Source organism: Aquila chrysaetos, chromosome 16, assembly GCF_900496995.4.
Source record: "Aquila chrysaetos chrysaetos chromosome 16, bAquChr1.4, whole genome shotgun sequence".
Classification (NCBI taxonomy): Eukaryota; Metazoa; Chordata; class Aves; order Accipitriformes; family Accipitridae; genus Aquila; species Aquila chrysaetos.
The window spans coordinates 26,923,888-26,936,879 of record NC_044019.1 but is presented as its reverse complement, the minus strand read 5'-3'; the positions used below and the strand labels follow the sequence as shown (position 1 = coordinate 26,936,879).

The window sequence follows — 12,992 nt, the reverse complement described above, 5'->3', positions numbered from 1 at the left end:
CTTGGAAGAGGATGCTGAAAGCAGCAGCAGGCGGTCTTTCACCTTTGCGCTGCCTATTTCACGTGCAAGACCCCCGAGGCACGACCCCAGAGCCAGCCCTTTCCCTCCACGAGGCCCGGGCTTCAACTTCTACACCTGGCTAAAATCCTGGAAAAAGCCTGGCTCCGCATCCTTACTTTGTGACTCAGGCTCATTTCTGTTTATACTCTTGTGAGCTGAAGAATGACGATGACTAGTAGCTATATAGATAAATAAAGTATATTAAGTCACAGGAAGTAAAAAGGGAAAACCATTATTTTATTTTTAGAAACCTGTTCTTGCCATTCATCAGAAAAAGAACATTCAAAAGTATGCAGCAAGATACAAGCATCTGGATGGGGTTTGCTGACCACATACCAACATTCAGACTACACACAGAGAACCATTTTCCTTCTTTAGACCAGTCTCAGACTCCGTGCCAGGAACACAGGATACAGACAATAACGTAGTAGTTTCCACTAGTGAGCCTCGGGAAAGGGTGCTTTCACCACACATGCTACAGCTGCTTTAACATGGTCTGCTTAGTCTTACCCCTTCAGTGGTCCTACAGCCGATACCTCCCTTCAGACACACCGTGGCACCAGCCGGTACCTCCCAAACTGTTACACACACACCTTCCATCAACAGTGTCCATACCGGGTTAAACACAAGAGAAAAGGCCTCAAGGTCTAGGTCAGCTTCTCCAGATAAACAGCCCATGCCAATGCTAACCAAAAACAAATGGGTGATTTAATATGGAGCTGGATGCTCAACTCCCCAAACCATAGCAGCAAATGCAGTACGCCCACACAACCCTTCTTTTTCCTCCTCTGGCTGGGTTGCCAAAATAGCATGCATCCATCAGTAGAAAACCTTCCCAGGACAATAGCACCGCAACACACTGCGATGAATTTAACGGTATTTGCATAAAAGCTTCCATCTTTTGCAGTCTGCAGTAGATTTCTTCTGGGCACTCATACCACAAGCACAAAGTCATACCGTATTTTCAATCTCTGCTTGCCAAAATCCGGGAAGAATCACAAAGCACCTTCATTGACATATCTTGCTGTAGATCGTCAGCCAAGATGCTATGGTACAAATGATCAGACATAAATACAGAATAGGTTTTTCCTTGACCGTTAATGCTGCAGTGGACACATTTCTGCCGCCCTCCTTACTTCAAAGCAGTAAAACCCTAAAACTCTGAGTGATGCTTAGGCCTGAAACTTCCACCTTGGCTCTTGTTCCTCTTCTTAAGAACGATTATAAAACTCCCACAATATCATGTTAAAAAGAAGAGTTTTAAAATGTAGTCAGAGGACTCTGTGTTCATTACTTGTACCTCTATGATGTCGCTGAAGTCAGTATCTGCTCACTTTTCCTATTCACTTTTTAAAAATGTGTCCTGAATCTGCACTGGAAACGTAATATAGTTACCAGCCTTTTCCCTTTTTTACTGAGTGCTGTGAAATGTGTCTCTCTCTCCCTGGACAAAATTTTTCCTAGTGAACCTTACTTATCAACACACAGATCCCTATTGCATATTCCAAGTTTGTTCTGCAAGCAGGACATCAGCTGACGTCAATGAAGATGTACAAGAGGCAACAAATATTTGCAATGTGTTTAGAAAACAAAGTTTTTTCTCATTTTAGTACATACTCATCAAGTTTCTCCCTACACAGGATACAAATAGAAGGAGAGGTAAGACAGCGGGACTGGGAGCCAGGAATACGTAACTTGTAATCACTGATGTCATGTTATAAGTTAAAAAATTTATAAGATATAAAAAGAGCAGTTAACGCCTGCAAACCACTTAGCCTTTACATAACAGATTTCAGATTTTAAAACTCCCTTGGAGCACTTACAGTCATGTGCAAAAAGTCATAGGTGTTTGTGTCAGTTCAAAAAAAAAAAAAAAGGTTGTATTTTTCAGAGCTGCAGTCTGAAAGGACATTTCAGTGATTAGTACTAATACACCACTCAGGAATAAGAATGTACCATCCAGGTCCTAGCACAGATACAGAGCTGCCAAGAATAAATCAGATATGCAGATAAGGTAAGCAGGCGAAGATACTAAAGAGGAATGGCATCGGATCTAACGTTACTACTATCTTTTTATCAGTTCAAATCTGGAAATAGTTTCCGTAATGGCTGGAAGGACAGACTGCCAGTAGAAGGTTCAAAGATGTGAACTGTGGGAGTCTGAAGAAGAGAGAAAACACTGGCATGTGGGCCAGCCACAGAGGAGAGGCAGGGACAAGACATTGGAAACAGCAAAGGAAGCTGAAACGGCAGAACATGCGGTGCAGCACAAAGAAAGAGAACAAACGAGAAGCGAGGATGTATGCAGGGACACGGGTCAGCTGTCTGCAGATAAAGGCTAAAGGATACAGGGAGGTTAGAGCACAGGGAGAAGGGCTGGCCCTCCCACCAGGATGTAGTACTACTTTCAGAAATAGAGGGATGAGGGATACAAATCAAAGGCTAAACCAAATAAATAAAAATCTATTTCCCTTGAGGGCATGTGGGCTAGCCTATGAAGCAGTGGTGGTGACTAATGCATCCCAGCACGAGGAGCTTTGCTTCCTGCGCATTCAGAGCCTCCCAAGCAAGGCAGGCATTGCGGTTGTTTCTAAAAGGCCTATATTTACCATAAATTACCTTGCAGCGACAATGGAGACACCACTATCTTTTTGCTTGTCGAAGTACCGGAAAAAAGTTGTGTGCTGTTAGTCGCATTGCCCCATTACATTACTTAGATCTAACAGCTGGCACAAGATGACTTAGCACCATTGAAAATAACACCGTGATAGGGTCCCAGCAAGGCACGTAGGCTGCCAACCCCCCAAAATTTGTCATTTGTAAAACCCCTCTTGAGGTTTGTACCTACAACAGAACTGCGAGTCCTGCCATAATCCCAAGTTTGGCAGCAAACATGGGTGAGGTTGGGACGGTGAATAACTCCCACACCAGCATACACTGTCCCCAGCTAACCCGCTTTTGCAGTCTCTGAAAGTAAGCAGAACTATTTCACGCCTCTATTGCTAACTTGGCTTGTACAATAAAATGTGAGGATGTGCTCAGAAGTGCTTTTTCAGAATCCCTGAGAACGCTCTCAAGAAATAAGAAGTGGTGGCTTCTGTTTGCGGAGCTCATCAGTCTGATGGTTTACCTATACAGTGACCCAACAACTCTATATGAATTGAATGCTTGATAGCTTAAGTACTTCAAACTCCCCATCACCTTGCTGAAGGACAATGCCAAGGACTTCGGACAGGCCCTCCTCTGGAGCCTGCTCAGGGCTTTTGGCTCGCACAGATCTCCCTGTACTGACCGCCCTCTGCAGCAAATGAAGATATAGCAGAGGATTCAGCCTTTCGACGGTACAGTGCAAAGATTTACAAGTACCTTGATAATACAGAGCAGGAGAGCGAGCTCTGCGCAGAGGCTAATGGGATCTCTCTCCCGAGAAGCCGCAAACCTTGCCGTACAGTGCGATACAGCCATATATTTAGCGGTATGCTCTCAGTGAGAACAGCTTCTCCCTCGTTTGCCTCCTGGAGAAGTCTCTGGCCAGGAGTGTATCAGAGGGTGGCTTGCTGAGGACTCAGCTGCGTAAGATGCCAAGCATGCCCCAGTGAGTGCTAAGCATCCCCACTAAAATGGGGAGGGAGATGAGTAAACTTAGCATTTGTCAGCCTTTCACACAGCGAAGTCCTGAAGTTTGTCATGCCTCTTACTGTCCCTTCCTTTCTTCCTTTTCCCCAAAGCAATCCTAATTTAAAGTGAGCCTTATTTTCCAACCACAGCACGTCCCCAAGCATTTCCGCATTTCCTTTTCTCAAATCGCCAGAATCCAAAGGGTGTAATTCAAGTCAAAAGGGACATTTTTCCCTTCCTGATGCCAATAAATACTGCTACTTCCCAGGGTTACTCTCCTTGCCTTCTGTTTTGGCATGCTACTTTTACCCCATATTTCATGTCATACCCGTACAACTGCAGCATGTAGCCATAGAGCTACACGTACCTTACCACCGCATCCACCAGATCGGACCCCGCAATGCCCCATTTCCCCCCACCTCAATGCTCCGTACGAGCTCTCGGTGGCTGACAAACTGCCCCGCTTGCCATCAGTCTCGTACAGGACAAGGCACGCTTCCCGCAGCTATTTGGCGGACCGAGGCACATGCTTGCAGTCCAGCAGAAAGGCAGAGCTGCGGCTTCGGCTGCGTATGTGCTCATCCACAGAAATTAATAAGTTATTACTACAAATTAAAATATTAAGTTAATGATGTGCATGACTGCAAGTTACAGAGCTGGAAAAGAAGTCCTAATTAAATCAATACAGTTATTAGTCCCTTGTCATCTCTGATTAATTATTAGCTTAATATGCTTCATCATTTGCACTGTTAATGGAAATAGCTGCAGTGCTATCATGGGAAGCAGGGTAACACATAGGAGAAACCGACGGAGCCGTGCTGGAAGTCCCAGCTTCGGATTGAACAACGTCTTCCAGAGAAAAAGGGGAAAACATTTCATTTTCTGGGGTGACAGTCTGACGACATTTAAGTCGGTGACAAAAAAACTCTCGTGGTTTTCAAAGGGGTCAGATGTTCACGCAGGGAATTTCTGATTGCTGAAATGTAGGGGCTAAAGACTTGACTCCTAATCCTGTGCTTAGTCCTGAGCACTTGTTCCACTGCCTCTAAGCCTTTCTCTGAAGTGACAGGGTATCACCGCGGTCCTTTTAGAAGCCAACATGCAGTACCTTTCCCCAGAGCCCACCCCAATTCCGACCCTCGCCCCATCTTCACTAGAAGCACTTGTTATCCCAGAACATAAGGAAGGAATCAGCATAAAATAAGCTGGCAGCCATCAGCTGCGATGTCTGGGTCCTTAGGGCACAGATGTAGATGAGGACACCTGTCCTTTCATGCCACCAAAAGAGCCAAAAATAATGTACTGAGGTCACTTTTTTCCTTGCTAGCGAAAAGTAAAATAGTACTTTGGACGTAGGTGACTGACAGTATCTACCCAGAGCTCGGGGGAGTATAGACCTCCCTCCGTTTTCCTGTCTTCTATCATCCTCTCACTGCCCTCGACTTTTCCCTAACTCCTCGTAACAAGCAAGTTTCCTCAGCTGTCCGCAGGAGGCTTTCTGAGTATAAAGACCATGTCAAAACATCACGGATGGGTCTCCACACGTCTCTCCAGCAATAGTGCAAAAGTTACCAAAGGATTGGATACGATTTGTAACTGCAATACATGGATCCGCTACGTAATTAGACAGGAGCTTCATCTTACAAACAGCTTTTACAAACAAGCTCTTTTGGAAAGGTTATCAACAGAAATACAAACATGCACTTCCGAGAACAAAACTGCTCCTTGAACTCATTAATAAAGCTGGTACACAGCGTTCATGCTGCTAATGGGTGATTCAGTAAATTAAATAGAGAATGTCACTGTAAAATATTATGTAAAGTTTCTCAAAGATAAAGAGCCACTCAATTTCTCAGGACTCTCACCCTATCACTGTGATTACCTCATGATAAATTGCCACCTGCCCCATGAGTAATGGTAGAGCTTTCTAGTGCCATTTCATCATTTAGTCCCCTTACCGATATCTCTGTTAATGTACTGCAGCAACACTTCAGCTTCCCATGCTTTACTTGCTTTCCATTTCAGTTTTGAAAAGTTCGACCTGCTGCTTATTTTAATAAAGAAGTTAACGTGGGACAATCAGCGGCATACAGAAACCCTGTCCCCCGGTATTTAGATCTGAAGCCCAGCTGTTTTGTGTCAAATGTTAAAGAAATAGTTTTCTTTTAATTCTGAGCGCTCTGGCTAGCCTACGGTTTGATGAGCGTACAGCATTTCTTTTAGAAATGGGCTGAACTCCAGTGAAATATTTGGCCATTTAATGAGTAGACTCTAGGATAACGGTTTTCGTGGGAATCCAAAAAGAGGGAGTAAAGAAAAGGGCTCCCCGTGCTATTCTTAGCTGCAAACAGTTAGATTTGGAATTTTGATTGTAAAGCATGGAATTTATAAATGGTGCCATGCTAAATTTACTTCATTTGTATACAATTCAGCTGGATAATCAAATGTGTTCCAGTATGTTCCTGGTTAGCATCTCGGTTCTAGTTTTATTGTCTCTAAACTGGTAGAAAAATGTGTTCAGTAAATAGCGCTTGTAAAATTTGTGTTCCAATGTGTGCGCGTGAAGGTTTTATATACACAGTGTGTGTGCGTGAAGATTTTATATAAATGCATGTGTGGGTGCACATGCATGCACACAGACGCTGAGCCGTGATTTATTTCGAGAGGGAAGCCAAGGAAATTCCCACCCCCTACCATTTAAACGATCTGCTCTTTGGCTCTAAACATTCTGTAACTTCTCAGCCAAGGAATGTATTTTCCCTTTCCAATATATATAATTTATTTTGCTGCACACATTAGTTAATGATACAGAGGTACATGATTTAGCCAGTTCTGTAAAAACATTACTGACAGTCTGAGACAGACCAATTTCATTTTGTAAGACCTTTTTTTTGCTGGTGTTCCACGGCACAGCGTGAATTAACAGCGATCATCAACGCAAGGATTTGTCCCGTAGACTTTGTACTCCAGCAATTTTTTGTAATTAGACTGGCTTCCCGGGGTTAGATGAGCTTTTAATTACTATATTGATGTAGGTAAAAAGGACTTTACGCTGGTTTACCTTGGGGGGGGGGGGGGGGGCGGGAAGACGGGAGCCGGCTATTTTATTTCACTACTACTTTGCGGAGAATTACTCCTGGGATTTTTAAAAACAGGCGATGAAATGCTCATCATAAATCCCTTAGCGGGGGGGGGAGGGCGGAGGCGAGGCGAGCGGCCGCCGGCGGATCCTATTTCCCAGCCGGGAAGAAACGAAGCACCCCCCAAACTTCACCCAAGACCCCCCCCGGGGCTCACCCCATCCCCGCGCACCTTCCGCCCCAGACTTACGTGGTCCCCAGGGCGCTGCGGCCGGCAGCCTGCGCAGGTGGATCTCATCCTTCTCCATCTCCTAGCCGAGCCCCGCAACCCCGCAGCCACTTGGTACCAAACTGAACTTCCCAGGAGCCCTCCTCCTCCTCCTCCTTCTTCCTCCTCCTCCTCCTCCTCCTCCCTTTCCCCCCCCTCCCTTGCCTTTTTTCGGGGAGGGCGCGTTCATCCAGCCAGCGGCACCGCTTCCCCCCCCCCCCCCCCCCCGCCTTCCCCCGGCTACACTTTAAATAAAGGCGCCGGCCCGGCCCGCCGGGAGCGCAGCCCTCCGCGGGGAGCCGGCCCTCCGCCCACCCACCCACCCGCGGAAATCTCCGCGCCTACCTGCGGAGGAGGAGGAGGAGGAGGAGGAGGAGGAGGCAGCGGCCGCCCTGACCTTGGGGCGCGGAGCGACGGCGGCAGCTGCCGGGCGGGGACAAACGCGCCCGCGAAAGGTCAGCGCGCCCTGCGCGCCCGCGGGGGAGGCCGCGGAGCGAGTGCCCGCGGGAAGGGAGAAGGGGGAAGAGAAGGGGCAGCGCTTCGTCGGAGCTGAGCCCCCCCCCGCGGTCTCTGAAATGAAGGTGATTTAATTGTTCCCCCCCCCCCCCCCCCGCGCCTGTTTTTTATGGGCATTAAAAGCTCCCGCACCTTTCAGTGGAAGAAAAAGAAAAGAAGGAAGAAAGAAAAAAGCCAGTCTGGGTCCGCTACTAAAGCACAGCCATCGTCTGTGAGTGCCGGTGGTAACTCCAGGCCGGACCTCTCCCCAGCTCACCTTCCCCCCCGTCTTTCCCACTGCCCCACCTGGGATGACATTTGGCTCCATCCCCACCGACACAGGCAGGAGCCTTCCCCAGGGAGGCTGTGCCTGCCCCAGGGGCAGCCGGCTGCCTCCCCTCCCCAGGTCTGGGCCAGGAAGGATGCTCTGAATATCATAGGAAAGACCAACAAACTTGGGGCCTCACAGAACACTGCTGGGTTACCTTTTTTTTTTTTTTTTTTTTTTTTTTTTAAGAAATGCGAGGTGTAAAATAGCTGCCACTCGCTTTTTACACCTCCAGCTGGGTGGCTACAGTATTTGCTCAGGAGTTTGAACAGGATTCCAGGCTTATTCATCTCCACAGATTTAAACCCCTCTTCAGTGCCCCAGGGGAATTCCCTGGTTTTCTCCAAACCTGCTCCCTGATCTCACGCTGTGCTGCAGAAACCCACTTAGGCAAAACTGACGCAGATTTATCCGCACCATTCTCTGACTGCTTTCTCTTTTTTTAATCTCGGACAAGCACTTAACCCTCAAAAATGCAAAGACAGAAGTGTGCAAGGACTCTGCCAGAAGGAAACAGGCTCAGCAGGCTTCCCAATTTCTGGCAGGCAGCCCCCAAGTACCCCACGATTGCAAGCTCTTCACACAGCCATGCTCCCGCTGCACCCAGGTCCTTCCCGGTCCCCCAGCACCCACAAAAGGGACCTCACCGAGTGGCATCTTGCTGGCGGTACTCACCCCCAGGCTACAATGAAGCTGTGTGGAGCAAGAACCAGTTGGCCTGTGGGTCTGAGCTACCTCCTCTCCCCTTGCTCAGAAAACAGGGTGCCCAGCATCACTGGGAGGTGGCATGGGGCACAGGGCTCCCCGCCACATGACAGCGAGCGGACACTGGTCCCACTTAGATCACAGTCCTAATTCTGCTCTCAGCTCTCTTTGTTACCTAAATGACAGCAGGTTACGGCTCAGATAGCTCTGTGGGACTGTATTTTTAAAATTGTAAAAGCATCTTTCCAGGGTTGGTTGGAGGTTTGACATGAGGGATAGAAAACGCACTGAGATAAATCTATAAACAAGGGAATTTATGCATGTGGACTTTTACTTCATGGAATATAATCCCTAGAGGCTTTGAAACTGAGTTGGGATGCTTTTAGGCTACATTTCATATCTTTACTCCTTTTTAACTTTTGTGCTTTTTTTGAGTTAGTATGGATTTTGACTATTTTTAAAATGCACATTACTTAGTTTATTATTAGCAGAAGAGCAGGCAAGTAGATTGTGTTGAACTGAAGCCTCGCTTACCAGCTTGCTTAACCGGAGATCAAAGGCACTTGGGAGCGTGCTCTTTTTCCTTTGCCTAAAATTAATTTATTTTGGATGGAGACTTGCAACAGAACCAGAATTCGGGCACAAGACCAACATATATATTTGTTTTACGAATGTGAAACACAAAGAAATCTGGAAATAATGCTGGATTCCAGTATCCTATCTCGTCATGACCACAAGCTCCATGAGCAACTGCTGACTACAGCCGGGGCGGGAACCCAGCCTGGACGTACGCGTGCACAGTGCAGGCACAGCATGTGCCTTCATCGTCAAAGGGCTACCTTTTCTGCAGGTAATTCTCTGCTGAAAGCCCAGCCAGAGGCAGGCCTGCTGATCTATGACATAATTTTGTAACAAGCTTTAGGAAGTTCTAGTCTGACGAGCAGGATTTCAAAAATTAAGCTTGTATTCCAGCCCCACGCATGGGAAAAAAAAAAAAAAACAACCTAACATTACTGCCTCATTCCAGATGTTTAAGTGTTAATGAGCAATCATTTATTTTTAGTGTGTCCTGAAAATTAAAATACATTAATTGCCTAGTATTATTTTAGAAGGTCCTGGGCTGACATGGCCCAGATTTGAATGGAAATGGAAAAATGTCGGGGTGCTGTGGAGCCTGTGCTCCACCCAGTAGTTCTGAGAGGCAGGACATCAAGTTTCCTTCCCACTCCCCTAGATGAGCTCCAGCAGATCCCTTAGCTGCTTTGGAGAAGCCCATTGTTTGAAATAACTATAAAGATAATGGGAAAATCATGCATCTGCACAGAGACCTCCTTCACTCTGTACTGCTTCCACACACTATTTCATTTACCTGCCAGTATTCCCCGGGCTCCTCCCTGAGCGTACATAGGGACTTTGTAATTAGACTAACATCAAAGGCTGGACCACTCTGGCACCTGAAGTGACAGAACCGAGCAGTGGGACTGCTCAGCCTCTGACCATGCACGAGAGCAGAGGAAATATGATTTGTCTTTTCAAGAGCCCCATGAGCTAAAATAGGCTGTTGAGCTGATAGGAAGCAGAGACTCTAGCTAGTTTTCTTCCTTAGCGTGTGATAAACCCAGTGTGCCATCTCAACACATACTTGCGAGAAGAATGGTAAAGGGACAGAGAATCTACTGTCTATGCAATAAACCAAAAATGCTTTCTTAACAATTAGGAAGGAGACAGTGCTGCTTGGCATCCACACCTATAGTAAGTGCACTTGCTGGAAATATTTGTCATCTGCTCCTGCAAAATGTATTGTGTACCTTTATAACAATAATAATGCAGTTCTCAGCTCTTGTGATTTGGAGCTAAGCAAAGGCTCCGGATGTTTGGGGTGCTCGTGCTCTGGGGAAATGCCTGCCTGTAATGCCGGCCCCACCATCCCAAACAGCAAAACAAAGCAGCCCACCAACCACCTCTCTGCCTTGTAGTTGCCTCTGAACTATTTTTATGAACTCTTTTACACTTTTGAGGGGCACGCAGTGAAGGCAGGGATACACTCCAGCTCTCCTTTTCGGCTGGGGCATCCGGAGATAAGAGCCCATATTCCCTGGCAGCCACCCGAAACGACACGAACACAATCACATGATGATGAAACAAACCCTGGCCGAGGCTGTGACAGCAGCGTACCCCCTGCCTCCTCGCCTTCGGCACTACAGGCAACACACTCCCTGGCTGTCATTGATGCACGCCAAAAAAAAGGTAATGGATGTGTTGTATATGAGGTAGAGAATCAGGTTCCAGAGAGCCCTAAAATCACAGGCAACACAGGAAAGATAAACAGGGAATGATAAGTCAGAGTATAAAAACTAAGGCATACCCAGAGAAATTAGCAGATAGTAAGATTAAGATGAACAGGAAGAGATTTTTTTCCACATAATATACTGAAACCGTAAGATTATAATGTAAATTATCACGTAATAGCAAATATAACAAACCTATGGATACAGAGCATTGTTACATTTTCATGCGACACAAGTGAAGTCAGAAGCACAGCTTTTTTTAAAAAGGGATGAGAAACATTTAGGAAAAATAGGTCCAATGGTGTCTACTGTACAAAGTAGCCTGGCCATAATTTTCGGCTCAGTAAGCTCTTAAGCCTCTGGTTGTTGGAAAGGCATTTGTGAGGAAGGATGTTCTGGTTTTTATCTCCTTTCCTTGCTACTTACCACTGACAGACACTGGGTCCTGGGCTAGATGGACCTCAGAGCATGGCAAGTCTTTTGGCTGTGTAACACTTAGCATTTATGTAGAACTCATGTACCTAAAGCACAGAGTATTTTATTTGTTATGGAACTCATTTAGGTCAAGTATAGTTCTGTGTTGGAATTAAGCAGATACTGCTAAAAACATTATTTCATCAATGCCCCAATCTTGCAAGTGCTTCTGTGCATGCTTATATTAAATATTACTTCTGTGAACAGTCTCTGCTTTTTTTTTTTTTTTGTGATTTAACATTTTGCCAAAGTTGAGCGAGAAAAATGTTACTGTTTGTAAATAGTAATGTCTAGTATGCCAAATACATGCTCAAAGCTGAAGGCAGTTTAAGGACTGAATCAAACAATGTCTATAGTGAAAAACATCCACTGCTTTGCAGGTCTTTGCCTGTGCCAATGGCAGAAGCAGGTTGGGGGTCACCACACATTCCCTAAATTAAGAATAAATATTTAGAATGACTGATTTTCACAAGTTTAGACAATGTAAGAGAAGTGAAAAAATGAAGTTCTGCATAAGAGCAGAAAAAAAAATCAGAACACCCCCCCCCTGCTTCTGCATATGTGAAGACTATTCGCTTTCTCATGTCCCCATGAAATGCTTTCACTAGTTACTATTAGCCACTACGGATATGTGCAGGGTTTTCCCATTAATGCTGCTGAAGTTTCCAAGTGTCATTCTACAGAAGTTAGAGGAACTTCCCACTTCTTCCCTCTGCAATTTACGGTTGGAAGTAACACCACCCAAGAGCCCAGCCAGGACTTTGAAATTAAATTAGAAGATGCTGTAAACTGTGTTCACAGGAACAGCAACAGAGATTTGACTCAGACCATGTGAGTCACAGTTGGTCTCCAATTCTCCTCCTGCTACTGATGGAAGGAAATTATGACAGCCCAGCTGTGCTGGCCAGAGGGGTGGGGGAGTGAAACTGAGCCCACTCCAGTTTTTTTTTAACCCTCTGTCTTTGGATCCAGTCCCCCTCTCTATCCCAAAGCAGATTCAACTGGACCCAAGCTACTGCTGATCTGAGTTTTCCTGACTCATTTTTTATGATTGCCGTCATCACTTTTAAGCTTCTATAGGAATCTGCTGCTGTGCTTAAAATTATCCTTGCATTTAGGAGACTTTTTCCTAATCTCAATCCCTTCTTGCTGTAGGGCAAGTCTATCAGTCCATGGCCACTTCCATTAGACATGATAGTGTATGTTCCCTTCTCTTAGATCTGCGTGGCTACCAGTTAGCAGCAGCTATTGCTTATCTTCTTGAACTGAAGCTTCAGGTAACCAGCATAGGAAAAATAAGAACAGTTTTCACATATCTTTGTTTTTCTTTTTTGGTGCTGTACAGTCCCAAGGAAAAATCAGCCCACAGTGCTTCCACGTGCAAAGTGCAGCTGCATGCTGTGACCTGCTTCTCTATCTTTGGTCTTAAGCAATGAAGTTTAAAAAAAGAAAATTGCTTACCAGAAGTGACTCTTAGAGCTTTACTGCCACTTGAATCATACTGAGGAAAAAAGGGTGAAGTATTTACCTGTGACTCGACTTGCCACTCTTTGCATTTATAGGAGCCAGCATCTCCCGACACACATTTAGTCTGTGTGTTTACTGTAACTTCTTTTTTGAACCTGCAATTGTTACACCATTTGTAAAGGAAGCAGCAAAGCCTTTTCTTACAAGAT

The 12,992-nt window shown here is 45.7% G+C and overlaps 1 protein-coding gene across 4 annotated transcripts in view; it reads right to left on the bottom strand.

Annotated features, from left to right (window-relative positions):
• The window catches only part of ANO1 (anoctamin 1), an 83,069-nt gene extending 75,832 nt beyond the window's left edge, over window positions 1–7,237 (bottom strand). For all 4 annotated transcript variants that reach the window (XM_030039544.2, XM_030039546.2, XM_030039548.2 and 1 more), the window contains exon 1: window positions 7,009–7,237. In XM_030039544.2, coding sequence (XP_029895404.1) covers window positions 7,009–7,066 — 58 coding nt within the window. In that variant the 5' untranslated portion in view covers window positions 7,067–7,237. The remainder of the gene's footprint in view (window positions 1–7,008) is intronic.
• Window positions 7,238–12,992: the final 5,755 nt, after the last annotated feature.